The 16,516-nt window shown below is 37.7% G+C and overlaps 2 protein-coding genes across 2 annotated transcripts; both read left to right on the top strand.

Annotated features, from left to right (window-relative positions):
- The first annotated feature begins 1,555 nt into the window (after positions 1 to 1,555).
- LOC122000897 (BTB/POZ domain-containing protein POB1-like) lies at positions 1,556 to 6,602 on the top strand. The gene is made up of 6 exons (XM_042555397.1): positions 1,556 to 1,944; positions 2,913 to 3,050; positions 4,157 to 4,272; positions 4,359 to 4,422; positions 5,268 to 5,547; positions 5,635 to 6,602. The coding sequence occupies exons 1-6, from the start codon at positions 1,728 to 1,730 to the stop codon at positions 6,467 to 6,469; spliced, it is 1,650 nt and encodes a 549-aa protein (XP_042411331.1). The 5' UTR covers positions 1,556 to 1,727; the 3' UTR covers positions 6,470 to 6,602.
- Positions 6,603 to 13,891: 7,289 nt separating this feature from the next.
- LOC122000887 (pathogenesis-related genes transcriptional activator PTI6-like) lies at positions 13,892 to 15,698 on the top strand. Its single transcript, XM_042555385.1, has 2 exons — positions 13,892 to 14,164; positions 14,378 to 15,698. The coding sequence occupies exon 2, from the start codon at positions 14,411 to 14,413 to the stop codon at positions 15,485 to 15,487; it is 1,077 nt and encodes a 358-aa protein (XP_042411319.1). The 5' UTR covers positions 13,892 to 14,164; positions 14,378 to 14,410; the 3' UTR covers positions 15,488 to 15,698.
- Positions 15,699 to 16,516: the final 818 nt, after the last annotated feature.

Here is a 16,516-nt window from a genome sequence, read left to right as displayed (position 1 = left end):
TGCATTGTCCATATTATCCAAACCCAATGTATTGTCAAATATCGAAACCCAAACCAAGACTCAAACTTGGTCAACCAGATCAACCTTGACTTAAAGCATATTGCACCAACAGCTGATATCTCTAAAGCTCTAATACCATGTAAGAAATCTTACATGCTATTTTTGTTCATCTTCATGAAATATATATCAGCGTACATAAGCTTTATTAGACTACAATCAAGGTGATTATTTATATTATAATAATAAAAGATTATGTAAAGATTATTTTTATAATAAGATGATTGTTTACATTCTAATAATAAACAATTATTTATATATTATTTTCATAATCTAACACTCACGCCACAGAAAGAATGGAAAGAATATGACAATGCGTTTCGAAGGCAGGTTTGGCTTCAATGTTTCAGTTAGATCATTGCCAGATTAATCAAACTTAAACAAACAATCAAAAGCTTAGGATAATTTCTTGCATACTTAGGCCAAATTCTAACATAGGAACAATGATGATTTAGAATGATGACTTGACACAGTAGGCTTTTAATATGACTTGGCATTTAAATGATTACTATTTTTTCTTAATAAGATACAAATTTATCACTTTATTTTGTTTTAATTGGTGGTTTGATCAATTGAACTATTGATCTAGTACGCTTTTAGGGATGGGATGCTCAATTGACTAGAGGATGATGACATATTTGTTATAATGGAGAAATAAATCATATGATTTACATCATTTCATATGAATTAGGGATGAATTGTGAGGAATGTTATGAGTATAATTATTTTTTATTATAATAATAAACTTTTAGTTGTCCCTACGTGTTGACATAATTGATATTTATATGGATAGTTATTTAATAAGTTTTGAAGTTAATTTTCAACGAGTATAAAATATTTTGCCGAATGCTTAATTTCCCCATACAATGAGTTACTATATTAGGATAAATACCTCCTATGATTTATCCGGTATAGGACCGTATTGGAGGAATAAGATACGACTTCATTCAGTTTATTTAATTTTTAAGCATTATAGATTGGAATGAAAAACAAACAAAGAGAGATTTTTTACATTTAAAGTCAATTTTATTATAGATGCGTATATTACTTGTCATTTTATTTAGAATGTCTTATGGAATTCGGGTTTAAACATCTAAAGTCATTTTTAAAAAGAATTTCTTGTATATAGTATAGTGCCAATAATTTTATATTCAATGTGACAAAAGGTGAATACGTTCGCCCCCAACGCCCCCGTCAATCCGTCCCAAGATCAACACGGATGAGGTAAATCACGGACGGCTACTAGTCTTTTGAATAATGACTAATACATAAAGGAGATATTTAGATTCAAATCTCATTTCTTATTATGACAACACCTCATGGGCTAGTCACTAGATCCATCCGAGGTGACCAATAATTTTATATTCAACAATCAAGAATCAAGAATCAAGAATCAAGAATCAAGAATTATGGAAATTAAATAGGTAGCCGTTTGAAACTTGAAAAAAAGTTTCTTGGCATACTCTGAGCTGATTACTACTACATAATGCTACTTTCAGATTTTACATAAATGGTGGATGTGCGGCGTTTTCTTTGCACTTTCCCTCTGCTGGCGGGTCTGGAATTCAAGCCATCGATCTCTCCGTCGTCGTTGCCGTCTCTCCGCCGGGAAGCCGCAATTGGGTTGAGATTAGCGTTCGGGTGTGTCTAGGGCTCAAGCGTGAAGGAGAATGACAGAATCGGGAGGGGCTCCAAAGCTAACGATCGGTCGCGCCTGCGACGCAACGGATCTCCGACCCTCTCTCGTCGCCGACAACAACTTTGAATTCGCTTTCAACTCGAGCACCTTCTCCGACCGTGTCCTCCGTCTCGAGGTCATGGCGGAGCCGCCCGATGCCGGGTCCAGCCACCGCAAGCGCAGGAGGGACGACGGCACCAAAGAAAAAGGTATGGGTATCCCCTTTCAGCACACGGATTTCCTCTTCATGCTTGATTGAATCCCTTCGGATAACTACAATATGGTATGGTACTCATACCTGATCTTGTTCCAATTGGACTAATTTCTTTATCGTCAAAATCTTGGCCTTTGTCTGCAGTGCGACCTATCTGTCTTTCTTGTGCTGCAACCTATCCGTATGAGTTGTGTACACGGTTACGAATGATGGATTTTTGGTCTGTATGTTTTGGGTGGGTAGTTCTTAAGTATCTTTCTTATTGGCAGCCACGTTTAATAGTGACTGATTTAAGTATTCTTCACAATTCAAATACAGTATTTTATGGCTGGCTAGCTTCGTTGGAAATTAATGTTGAAGATTGAATGTTGGGGGTTGTTCAACGTGGAGGTCAGAAAGATATTTGATTTCACAATTCTCTTGATCGAGTTCATGATAGATAGTCAATGGAGTTTGTTTGTCATATATCTATAGATGTGACATGAATAGTTGCTTAGATTCATTACCTTTATTATGTGTGTTTATTGGAAGGAAAATGAAATTGTTTCAGTGCCGAGAAAAGAAATGGATTGTATTATTTTATTTCCACTCTATTTTATTTATCTTGTTTATTTGAATGGAATTGAAGGACGCTTTCACTTATTTTTGTTGATCTTTAACTGATGTGCAAATTTGATTTCCTTTCTTCTTGATTTTGGGCTGAAATAAATTAGAGGAAGTCTGTGAAATTGAATTTGATCCTCTTCTCTATTTCCTTCCAAGTAAGGAAGAGAAATTGATCTGTGTTTTCACTTCTTCTTTTTCTGTTGTATTTCATCTGTGCAAATACATAATTATTAGTATCAATCTTTAATATATATTCCTGCTACATTTAATAAATACCAAAACAGAACTAACACATATTGTTGCCAAAGTTCTCGTTTGCTTGTGCTGATAATTCTTTTCTTTCTGATGTGCTTTTAGCATTGGAGCCTGCAAAATGCTCTTCGGAATTTGCATCAAATTGTGAGCCTAAGACCCATGATTGTGAGGAATATGAAAATCATAATGAAGATGATGTGTCAACGCCCCATGAATTGACACCAAGTGCATTGCAAGCTGGTATGAGTCGATAGCTTCAACCCTTAGCATTAAGCTAAGCTTTAAAAAAATCATTTTGTGTTCCAAATATTAATGCTTTTGTATTTTTCCTATATTAATTATCTCTGATAAGCCAGTTAAATTTTTAACAATGATTACCCTCTATATTGCAGATTAATTTGGATTTATTTGAGTTCAAATTTAGCCCTGCCAGCTTCGGAAACCTAGTAATATGACTTAAACTATCTTTAGGTTGAAAATTCCATCCCTTACTTCGTCCTTAGATTGGAGTGGGCTAAGCAATTCTGACCCGGGTGTATTTTTTTTTATAGTTCTTGTATACATTGGTCAGAAAGGACAACAAAATTCTGAATTGTGTTTAGACATAATTTTTATCTACTTAAGTGCTATGAGTTATTCCATATCAAATATATTTATATCCTCAACAAGTCTTCTTATGATGGTTGTCAGTGTTTTGTTTTTCTTTTGAGGAAACACCTGTGAGGATATATGTTAAGCAAATTCTTTGATCTGTTCTGACTAAGTCGCCATCTTAAGCAATGAAATTCATTACCACTAGTTATTCATCTATATTGCCTATATTTTTATAGTATCTTGGTTTTGCTTAACTCATATCTGCAATTTGTAGATACACAGAAGATTTGCTTGATTTTCCTGCATTCTCATAGCACTTGCATTTGTTGCCTAATTTAAAGGGGGAAAATATATTAATGTATCAAAAGCCACTAAAGATTCACTTAAGAGTTTGTCTCCTAAAGAAAAAGTTTATGAGCCATAGTCTTATAAACGATGTATATGCTAAGTTGCTAACTATTTGGTGTGCATGAATGCTATCCCATTGACCTCTTTGCTTGGCTTTATCACTAGAAAATGTATATACTGTTTACTTACGAAAGATAAATACATTTTGCTAGATATTCAAGTTATTCTTGTTGTCAAAGTGTTCATCAAGTGTATCTGTGAAAATAAAGGACAAATCTTGTAATTCTCCTGTTCCAAGTTAACTTTCGGCACTCCCAGCAAAGCCAAATTCAGGACAAGTTTATTGCTGTCATTGTGATGTTTGTTCTTCTTGTTTCTAACCGATTATCTTTATTCATCTGCAGTAGTTGATTCTGAAAATAAAGATTCGTCAATTATGAGTTCTCCTTGCATTCTCAGAGTTATACCCATTCACATTAATTCTGCTATTCTCTCTGCAAGAAGTCCTTTCTTCTACAAGGTTACAATTATCTTCTATTGTCATACTTGATTTTATGGTATGGTTATAACATGGATTTTGTTTTTGCATGTTTTTTTTTCTTTTAGCTTTTTTCAAATTGCATGAAAGAGTCTGAAGGGCAGGATACATTACTAAGAATTAATGAATCAGGTAAGCAGTCCAAAGTTTTGTTTGGTTTAAGTGTATATGCATTCTAAGCATTACCGCTTGGACAAGTCTCCATTGGTAAACCGCTGTCTTAGTATTTACATACTTTCTTAAGATTTTTTAAGGAAATTATACTTCTCTCTTTTTTGTAAGGGTAATGGCAGTCTACCAAGTTGTATATGATCCTTCTCGAGCAATCAGTTGCCTTAAGATGTGATTCTTTCTCTTCCATATTATCCTTATGATAGGTTTTCCTTTGCTAAGCACTAAGGTGACGGGTGACCTATACATAAAGGAATTCCTTGCTAAATATGAGGTTCTTAATATGCTAGAGGTTTAATTGGATATGTAGAATTTAAATTGTGGTTCTGTTATTAGTTGGAAAGGATGTCCAATTTTTTGTGGGAATTGAGGCCTTATCTATGGAATCTACACCTGTATACTTAAACCTTTTGTGGGAACCCTAGTATACTTTGTTGTTCGTGAGGAAGGGGAGTGCTTCTCATGGTCGTGTCTGGGTGTCTTGTCTTGTATCTTCTCGCATGTCAATTAGCAAGCGATATAAATTTTTTTAACAGTGTTAACTATCAAGGAACGAAATCTCAAACCCTTATAAATATGGGATTCTAATAACTTTTCCTTATAAATATGTAAAAGTAAAAAAAATCAAAAGGGGTGTCCTTTATTTTTGTTATCATCAAAAAGGGAACCAGTTCAAAAAAATATTAAAATAATACTCTCTTCTCAGTCAGAGGACAGGGATTCTTAACAAAATTCCATAATTATTTAATTCTTTTATTGCAACCCTTGCAGGACTTACAACTTCATTTTTTTCCCGTTTTAAACAGAGGAAGCTGCTTTCATGAAAGTCTTGAGTTTTATGTATAGTGGAAAACTATCAAATACGTTTGAAACTCCCCTTTTGGATGTGCTGAAGGTTGCTGATAAGTTTGAGGTTGTTTCATGCATGCACTATTGCAGTAAACTACTTCGAAGTTTGCCTGTGACAACAGAATCTGCACTGTTGTATCTGGATTTGCCTAATAGCATTTCATTAGCTTACGCTGTCCAACCTGTGATAGATGCTGCTAAAGACTTCCTTGTCAACAGTTACAAGGACATTGCTACGTGAGTCTTACATCTATGCAGATCTAGAGGTGAACAAATGTGTTACACGTACTTTGTGAACCTCACCGTTGGAATTATCCATTCCAGGTTCCAAGACAAAATAATGAATCTTCCCCTGCCTGCTATTGAAGCTATTCTATCAAGTGATGACCTTCAAGTGATATCAGAAGATGATTTATACGATTTTGTTCTGAAGTGGGCTCGCACACAGTATACAATAGTGGGAGAACGTCGTGATATTTTGAGTTATCGCCTACTCCATCATATCCGTTTTGCTTATTTGAGTTGTAAGAAACTAAGAGAAATTGTCAAGTGTGATGGCCTGGATCATGACCTTGCTTCCAAACTAGTAATTGAAGCCCTCCTCTTCAAGTTTGAAGCTCCTTCCAGACGGCAAGCCCTTGTTAATAATGAGTTGAACCACAGGCGTTTTGTGGGAAGGGCTTACAAATGCCTTATACCGAAGCTGGTAGAATTTGAGAGGCCGCACCCACAATGCATTGTCTACTTGTATCTCAAGAGGGAGGAATGTGCCAATTTGTTCCCATCAGGACGGCTCTACTCTCATGGATTCCATTTGGGTGGGCAAAACTTCGTTCTCTCAGCGAATTGTGATTCGGATGAACATAATCCATTCCGCTGCTTTGGACTTTCCCTAGTGATGAATGAAACAGGTTCAATCTGCTGCACGGTAGATTACGAGGTTGCTGCAAGAACCATGCAGCTGGCAGGAGAATTTGTAATAATCAAGAAAAGAGGCCGCTACATTTTATCCGGTGGGACAGCAATAACCTTCCCGAACTTGATTGAGATGAAGTGGAGTGCTTTCATGGCTGGAGATAACCCCTATTTCATCGATGATACCCTCCACTTGAGAGCTGAAGTAAGTATCAAACCGCCTCAACTAGCTTCACTGCAATAGTGGAATCGTTAGTCTTGAGTGTTAGAGTACCAAAATGCAACAAGAAGAAATGGTGAGTTTTTTCAGGGCAAACTCTCTGCCTATAAATGGCTGCGGTAGCTAGAAAAAGATTGATCAGTTTGAAATTTTTAACTTCAACAGTCTATTAGCCTTTGCCAATTTTGAATCAATACAGTCTATTAGCCTTTGCCAATTTTTAACTTTCCTCGAGTTTTGTTTTGGTGTGTGTGCGTGTGCGCTTCCGATTATGCGAACACGAGTCGTAGTTTCTCACCAGATCTCGCAGGATTAACTAAGGAGGTTGGGGAAGCCATGGGACCTGTGGTTGAAAGAGACTTGGTAAATTGTTCAAAGCTGCATCTCATTTTGGTTTTTTTTTTCTGGAAAAAAAACGCATTCTATTTTTTTCTTTAAAAATCGTGCATTTTTTCCTATGTATTTCAAATACTCTTGGTTAGAAATTATATACTTTTGGTAATTTTACAAGTGAAATTTAATTATTTTGAAGGTATAAAAATATCATAAGCAAAGTATATGTATATATAATTCTTAACTTAAAATTAACTCTTTCAACTGAAAATTAACTCTTTCAACTCAACAATATCCAAATGCAAAAAACTTTAGTATGACATTTTTTTTACCAAAAATATTGGTTTGAATCATTAATGAATTGATGAAGATGGATGGGTGGGAATGTGGATCAAATGAAGACTTCAAGTTACCTTATATGTCACCAAAAGTGTTAGTTGTTAGGTCATGAAAGGGATTTCTAGCGTTGACTTTCCGACGCTCAAGTCAGTGATCGAGTAGATGAATAGTGGAATGAACAATAGCTATAAGCATATCCAAAAATATAACATCGTATACCTTTGCTTATAGACGGAGATCCCTTTTTATAATACCCTGTGGTGTCTATACATGAATCTCAAAGTATTTTTCAAAAAGGTCATATCATAAAAAAGTTCTTACACCTTTTCCAAAATAAGCCCGTAATTTTTGCGATTGACATGGTGGAAACTTCGAATGTATAGATTACATACAAAATATTCTCTGTCCTCCGTGGCATAATATCTCAAAAATGAATACGAGGATGATAGACTACAGGGCCCACAATAACCTACGTTGGCTAATCGATTGAGTCACTAGAATAGTCCAATCGGTCATCTCTCACGAGGGGTACTCGGTTGACTTTTATGAATCTGATTGGTGACTCAGTCTTCACTCGACTTCTTCAATTGAGTCAGAGAGCTTAAACAAATTGAGTGTCCGGCTAGTCCAATCGAACATATGATTCAATCGGCTAAACCACTCTATTGAACTAACTCACTATGCTATTTCTAAATCAGGGACAAGGCTAGCTCGGCAGAATGTCGACTTGGCTCAAAGCTCCATGAACATCGTGTGAATGAGAGTCCGATCGGACCCTCAGTTCAGTCAGCTCGACAACCCGATCGGTAATCTCTCAGCCAAAGTCATCATCTGCACTAATTTCAAAGGTTGACTTATTGACTTAATCTAACTCAAAGGCCACCGCTTAATCGTTGTATCAATTAATATATTTTGTATTATTTGTTTGAATCATTAATATAATTATTAACTTTAAAAAAAAACATCCTAACGTTTGCAGTGTTAGATTTTCTTACTGAGTCGAATATCCAACTTCAATTTCATGAATTTCTATAGTTTAGTTTAGGTAGATAGTAGTCAATTCCTTTCTTACTGAGTCGAATATCTAATTAAAATGGTGCCTTGTCCTGAGGCATTATGCTGGATTGTCAATTTCTAAGATATTCTCTACCTCCCTCGACCACACACATTGCTGTCTTGGCCTTTTATAAGGCACTATTTACTAGTTGAACGCAGCATGATTGACATGACAAGCTGAAGCTACTTGCCATTTCTTGAATGGTTGTCATTCTTTTTTGGCAGCGGTAGTTTCACAGCCATTTTGCTAGTAGCAATAACACTACTACTACATTGTCCTTTTCCACGGTGCCACAGCATCTCATATCTTTTGAAGTGATGAGGATGCAATTAATTGGTCAGTGAATATTTATTGAGGGCAGACATTTTCTTCCCCTAAATTTGAGGCAGTTGATCGCTCTGATCCTTGAGACCTTCTCCACCTGCCAAAACAATCAATCAATGGTTCTGCCATTTCAGGCAAAAATGCAGATAGGTTAGTAGTCATCAGAGTGAAATATGATCTGATAGACTTATCTCATTTTCTGCATTCGCTGCTGCTACTCAACCTGGCAGAAGGGCTTTGAATTAAATCGTCTACTTGTCTAATTAGTTATTGCAGCGGACGATTTTCTTTTTTTGTTTTTTTGTTTTTGGTTAAACTAAGATCTGAAAGGGCCGAATCTCACTTGATGACGAATTTAACCGATATAATACACAGCTAGGTATAATTAAATTTAACCCAACGGTAAACATCGGAGAAATGCCGTAAAATTAAAAATATAGTCTCTATTTCGAGCTGCAGGTATTTAATAAATATCGGCGTAAATGTGCGTGTCGGGTGGTGGGATCAACAAACGAGGCTGAACACGCACTCGACACGAGCCACCAGTCGGTCCGGGGCGACTAGCACGTGGTTGCCCTTTAATTATTCTGATTGCACAATTTAATTATTCGCCACAAAATCTATCTATCTATTATTTATCTTATTTTAGTGTTTGAACTATGGATAAGATTGACTGATCCCTCAAGTTAAATGGGGAGATGAGGTGTCCCATGGTGGATCGGAGCGGGTCCATCAGTAATCCTGACGAGTTAGAAAATTTTCAATTCAATATGGATTACTAGTTAAATGAATGAATCCATAAGATCATTGAAAAAATAAAAACATATATAGAATTAATTGAAAATTTTAAATTTAAATTATTAGGTGAGTTTAATCCTATTTTGAAAAGAAAGGATATTTTCATCTAGGACGGTAAATAAATCGAGTTGAGCCAAACAATAAGAAGCACGAACTCGGGTTAATTTGAATCAAATTTTAATTCTTAAGTTCGAGTTTAGCTCATAATAAAATTAAATAGCTTGAGTTTGATTAAATTCGACTCGGAAAAATTCGTTTAAAAATTCGCTTAATTGAAACTCTTTTAAGATAATTATCTATGATAATTAATAATATATTATTATATTTACATCACAAATTGAGTTGAGCCGAACAATAAGAAGCACGAGCTCGGGTTCAGTTCATTATCCTTAAGTTCGAGCTTGATTCGAACTTTAATTCTTAAGCTCGAGTTCAACTCATAATAAAATTAAATAGCTTGAGTTCGGCTCAAGTTCGACTCGAATAAGCTCGTTTAAAAATTAAACGAGCTTAGTTGAAACTCTTTTAAGATAATTATCTATAATAATTAATAATATATATATAAATACTCTTAACAAATATGTTCATGAACCTCTTAATTAACATATTTGTAAGTTTCTAAGCGAATATGTAAATTCGAGTTCCCTCGATAATATTTTTGAACTCGAAATCAAATTCGAACTCAACTCGTTAACTTAATCAAATGTAGCCCAACCAAATATATCATTAATCCAAATAGTATAATTCTTCTCAAGGGTACATGTATGTGAAATGATGATTCGTTTCCGTATGGGGTAGCTAATCGATTAAATAATATCAAATTAAAACAAGTCTGTCCAAATAAATTAGGTAAGAAAATCATAAAATCATTTTGTTTTTTTTTCTTCACCAAATCAAATAAAAACAACATTTTAATTATTTTTTCCTTTAAAATCATTCCTTAAAAAAAATACATCCACTGTATAAACGTTCAAATCATATAATAATTTTATTACATTGATTAAAAAAAATACAAATTAATGTATGGATTTATTCTGGATTGACATATGGAACAATAAACTTCCGAATCAATTAACTATGTTCATCGTCCTCACCTGTCCTCCTTGATATTGTCTTCCTTCTCTGCCTCGTTTACTCGTCCTCATATCCTTTTTTTTTTGTCACTCGCAATCACGCCCACTCCCTTCATGGCTAGACTCTCACCCCCAAAGATGTATTCATCAACATGACAACCCTTGACTGCCATGACCGGGTCGAGGTGTCGTCCACTCCGACGCACGTTTACGTCGACGTTGGAAGCGCACAGCTATAAATTGAGGTCCTGCATGAGACGCTCATGTATGACCTCACACCGCGCTTATAGACCGATTACCTCTAGCTTACCGTCTACGACACACTCTAACATCGGTGTCAATGGTCACTCCTAAATTTTCAACATTTACTAATTAAATACCATTCTGTAAAAATAACTTAACCGTTTATTAAATAATAAAAATAATATATTTAATTAAAATTTAAAATTCAATAAAATATAGGAAAAGATAAGATCGTGATATGCTCGCGAAGTAAACTTGGACCTCTTCTATGGTGTTCTTGGCTGACTCAATCAATTTGGGATCAACCCAATCCACTTCTAATTCCTAGATTTATCTCTGCATAGACTCCCTTTATATAGTGTTAGGGATCTTGTATGGCTGGTTAGAAGGAGGGTTGGATAAACAGCGCCCCTAAATGATTGTTTCTTACGTATTCGTTAGTTGCGCAGCGGAATAATATGAAAACAAATACGAATACGAAAGTTAATCTAAAGACAAGAAGAGAAATGCAAACCACTAACAAACTTATTTATGTGATTCGGAGATAACTTGCTCCTACTCTATGGTTGTTTGTAAGGTGGATGATCCCTCAATCCATCGGTGGATTAATCCTTGGAAACTCCGACTAGCACAATTCTCCTTGTCGGTGGAGAAACCTCGCCACAACTCAACCAAGAGCACTCGGATTGCTAGGGCACTAGTTGACTACTAATTAGGTTAATCACTACTAATTTCGTCAACCTTTACCAAGCTTCCAAGCCTTGATTAAATAGGTCACGAGTTGAAAAACCCCGCCTACCAATCGACCGGTGAAAGAGTCAGTCGACTGCCCTCTGTGGAGATTCGATCGTTACAACCGAATAGCTCAATACCAATCGACTGGTGAAAGTACCAGTCGACTGGTCCACACTGACCGAACGAACAGAAGCATTCTGTTCACTCCCAGTTGACATAACCAGTCGATTGCTATTTCCATCAGTCAACTGTTACCCCGAGTACAGTCTCTCAGCACTCGGACCCTCATCCTTACGACTTACTTGACACTTCTTTATAACCTTGACCTCTTGCCTTCAAGCCTACTTCCTTTGGCTCTCGTCCCTCGGATACACCCAAGCTCGCAACTCTTCCCAATGACAATCTTCGCGTATGCCTCGAAGTCGCTTCCCTCAACCCTTATCCTTGCTACCTTGTCTACGGTCTTTCGGATGCTTCATCCTTCACATGACCTGAAGTTATCAACCTGAGTCATATGTATATCCTGTAAACCTGTACAAATCAAATACACATATCAAATATAAGGGTGAACATAATTTAAACCCTTTGCCCAAACAACAAAACATATGGTCGCACGGACCATCGGGATTGCTTCAACATATAATACCCTGGTGGGCAACGCGCATGTTTTTCAAGGTACGGGCACGCTTTCCCAACCATCCCATGAAAGGAGATGTCAGAAAAATATCTCTGACATTATACCTTAACAAGGTATGCAAATCCCTAATGAGAGAGTGGAAACTTTCGTCGTACGATTCGCCTGTTGACCATGCCTTGTGTCGACGTCACTATCTCCCAAAAGGATACTAAGAGATATATCGTCAATGATCCCTCTGCTCAACTGAGTGGGTAGCCGCTTGGCTAGGGACCTCTCCACTCGATCAGCTTCAGCTACTCTTCCTTGCGATAACTGGGTCCAGTAGACTGTCTCTGCCCAACCAGACAACTGTTCTGGTCTCGTTCCTCGATCTGTACTAAGCGCTTGACGATCTAATCATAGCATTTTGCTCATAGAAGTCATCTACTGATCAAACATTACTTGCCCCGATCGACAATTGTAGTCGACCTCCACTTGGTCACTATGGGTGAGCCCGTTAACTCCTTAACATTGACCATCTTAATTTTGACCTTCACATTAACAACTCACCTCACTTTTAACTTAAATTGGACAACCCGCTGTTACCACCAAATCAATAATCTAATAAAGTTGCCTTCTAATCTACTAGCAGTTAAATATATTGAATTTTCTATTTTAGTTAAGTTTTAATTTTTTTTTCGTAACTTGCGTCCCAATCCAAGCTAAGTCCGCCGCATGTCAACCCATGCGGGTTACAGATTCAAGTGAATCGGTCAATTTGAATTCATTTGTAAATAAATTGATAAAATTGTAATTCAATCCATTTAAATTATTTAATGGAACGGATCAAACTCTAACTGATAAATAACGGAGAACTGAGAATTAGCGGAGTCAATTAAGCAAATGAGTGAGATACGCTTATTGATACATATAAAGAAAATCCTTTAAGTCTTTTCCATTTTGACATCTAATTATTCTTCACTTAAATGACCGATCGACATTGGCCAATATTTAATTGAATTAAGGTCTCCATTTCCCCCCAGATATGGAATCTATTTATGCCATTAATTATATATTAATCAAATTGGTTACATATGCACAATAAACGTCGAACTCAATCCCAACTACAAAGTACATCGACGTTTCTTGACTGTAATCAAATTACCAAATGGAGTTTGCCAGAAATGTCACATGGAGTTGTCATTAATTTCAGAAGGAAAGAGGCAATTTTAGACTAATACTAAAAAAAGGAAAATAGGAAAAAAATCATTTTAACCACCATTTAAAAATCATTTCTATTCAAAAAGGAGGTCTCCTTGAGAAAGAAACGTCCTGGTACAAACTGTCGGGCCTGACTATCTATGCGAAGGCCCGATCTGTTTTACCCGATTTGGCGTATTCCAAGACACCGGTCGCCGTGATGATGATCAGAAGGTGGTCGCGGTAAGTGCACCGGCACGGTACACGAAGCAGTTGTTTGAAAAAAAATATTTAAAAGGATGAAAAAAAATTTAAAAATTAAAAATTAAAATGCTCGGGTTTAGTGCATGCATTGGTTGTGCAAATTTAATTGTTCCCGTTTGATTATTTTAATTTTGGGCGCCAGTGAAATTGTGTGAATTTAGGGAATTACGAGTAAGAAATTAAGATGGAAATCAATTAAGAATGTTCATTAATTGACAAATTCAAATTATGACAGTAAAATATGGAACAGCTATTTTGGAGGTGTTAGGAAGGAGGAGAATGGGAGGTTGGAAAAATGGGTGAGAAGAATTTTAAGGAAATTATTCTAATATAGAAATCAAAGTTATTACTGTTATTTGTTATATTTTATTATTATCAAAAATATTAACACGTGATTCTACGAGGAAGGGAAAAAGGGGAGAAAAGTCATAAAAAGTACTAATATTCGAGAGAAAAAACAAATTATGAGGAAAAAAATAGTAAGAACGCACAAGAATTCTTGGAGCGCCGGGTTTGGGAATTCGACACTTCCTATAAAACAGCAAGTCTGGGTAGCATCTTCCTCCTTCAGTGCTGCTCTCTCTCTCTCCTCTCTCTTTTTCTGTTCCGTTTTTCCTTCGGTGATGATTTTCTTCCTGGGAGAAGCAGAGGTTTAAGTTCCAGAAACTGGAAGCTTGTTCTTGCTCTTATATTGCGGGGATTCAAGTTCTTAGCTTGCTGGTGCTTGGCTATTCGAGGTAGAACTTGTTCTTTCCTATTTTTTTTTTTTTTTTTGGAATTCTTCTCCGTCTTATTTCCTTTGCTCTTTGGGTATTATTATCTGCAAATTATTTGATTCAGAGTCGTCTTTTTTAAATCTGCGTCGGGGTGTGGAATTTGAAGCAGAAGTTGAAGTTTTTGAGAGTGAAAAGATTGTATTTTGATGGTTGGTCTTGTTGTGTTGGATGCAGGGGAATAGATGCGAACAGAATAGATTGCGGAGCATGAACATGAACATGGATGCTGTGTTTTCGATCACTGTGAAGCGGACAGAGCACGTCCTGGTGACGGCCAAAGCGGTCACCGCGGAGCCGAGTCGTCGCCTGGCGGACGCGGCGCCGCGGCCGCGCACGGTGCGCATCTTTTGCGACGACTATGACGCCACCGACTCGTCGAGCGACGATTCTGACGTTATCCGCCGCCGCCGCCGCCGCGTCCGGCGGTACGTGAACGAGATCCGACTCCAGGCCCGCGCGGTGGCGCAGGAGGCGAGCGAGGCAAGAAGGATCAAGGCCACGAAGGTCGCCGCCGTCGGCACCTCCTCGAGGAAGAGCAAGGTCGGCCCTGTAATGAACGGAGGCCGAGACGGAAACGCCCCGAGGTTCCGCGGCGTCCGCAGACGAGCGTGGGGGAAGTATGCGGCGGAGATACGAGACCCATGGCGGCGAATCCGGGTGTGGCTCGGCACATTTGACACCGCCGAGGAGGCCGCCAAGGTGTACGACTCCGCCGCCATCAGACTCCGAGGGCCCGACGCTATTACGAACTTCGCACAGCCGCCGCCGGTCACCGCAGCTAATAGTAACTCCACCGAGATTCTGCAGGCTCCGAATAAGAACCTATTGAACAATAACCTCGCATCCGTCTCAGCCGAATGCGACACCGCCGCCGAGGAGGTCCACTACGTCTGCTCCCCGACCTCCGTCCTCTGCCACTCCACTCCCTCTTCTCCTTCCATCTCCTCCTCCTCCTCCTCCTCCTCCACTAAGCAAGCGGATGAACCACCGATGGCAACCTTGGGAGGCGGCGCGGAGATCTCTCCGGTGGAGCCGGGCGGATTCATTCTCCCGGACGACGAGGAAACAATGTTCCTCGATTTCCTCGCCTTACAAGGGGCTTCGCCGCTGAGCTTCTTTGACGACGTCTCGGCGCCGATCTCCTTCCTAGCCGAGGATTTGAGCGATGCGTTCCTCCTCGGCTCAGGTGATCTCGACCTCGGCACCACCGCGGGAGGAGTAGACGATTTCTTCTCCGACATCGGTGACTTTTTTGCAAACGAGCCCCTACCCGCCGCCTTGTGAGCCGGAAACGCGATTTAATCGCAGGACGCCGCTTCGTCGGCCGATTTTGGATCGAAATATCTGCTGCCCTTTTATTTATTTATATTCCAATTTCATATTTTTATATTTATTTTTTTTAAAAATATCTCTTTTTGATGTAGTCTCCAGTGAAAGACTGAGGATGTTTCCGTTATTTATTTAACGGCGATGGAAGGAGTTTATTTTTGCTCGATGATTATTTCGATTTTTATTTTCTTGAAATAACGCGGTCGTGACAATCTACATCTTTGTGGGTGCTTTTTTTTAACGCCTTCGAGCATGTGCAGGCGTGTCCCAGTTGTGTTCTTGACATCTCCAATATCGAAACGTGGCTGCTGATTAGATTTACGACAAGATTGTGTCGGGTCAACTGTCGAATTGATAGGTAATTTAGTTTTCTTCTGCATTGTGTGATGTGAAACTGAACCGGGATCTGATATCTACTAACTTTAAGTTGTTAGAAAGTTAAAATGTCAAACTAAATTTTGATGTCTTGTTAAATTGTGATGCTTAAATTTAAAATCATTCACCCCTCTCTCAATCTTAGCAAAAAAGCTAATATCAATTGAAAATTTTCTCCTTCACTTTTCCACTTCAATAGATGAAAGTTCGATACGTGAATTCATCCGTCCATCTAAAATTACTTTTTGTTGAATGGTGGAAGAGGAGAATCTAAGGAACAATGTTAAGGAGACGAACAAAAGGAGAAAACCAATCATTTCAAAGCTTTTAAGGTTGTCATGCCTCATCCTTCATATTTGAAGGGGACTAGAAATATTAGAGAAAAGTGCTCCAAATTATGTTGGATGATGCTTCCTTTAAAAATATTTTTTTTTCAAGATGGCATAGGAAATATGAAGAAATCCACATAACATCTACTACCATTAGATTTTTATAATATCCATGTGTAGATTTTACAGGAAACATGTTCTTTCAACTTCGAGTAAAAATTTCTTTAACATGCAAATTTTCATAAGGAAACATTGTCATAAGTTTTCTTCATTTTCTTGA

The sequence above is a fragment of the Zingiber officinale genome, chromosome 1A, assembly GCF_018446385.1.
Source record: "Zingiber officinale cultivar Zhangliang chromosome 1A, Zo_v1.1, whole genome shotgun sequence".
NCBI lineage: Eukaryota > Viridiplantae > Streptophyta > Magnoliopsida > Zingiberales > Zingiberaceae > Zingiber > Zingiber officinale.
Note: the sequence above shows the minus strand (reverse complement) of the source record. Positions and strands in the feature narration are given on the sequence as shown.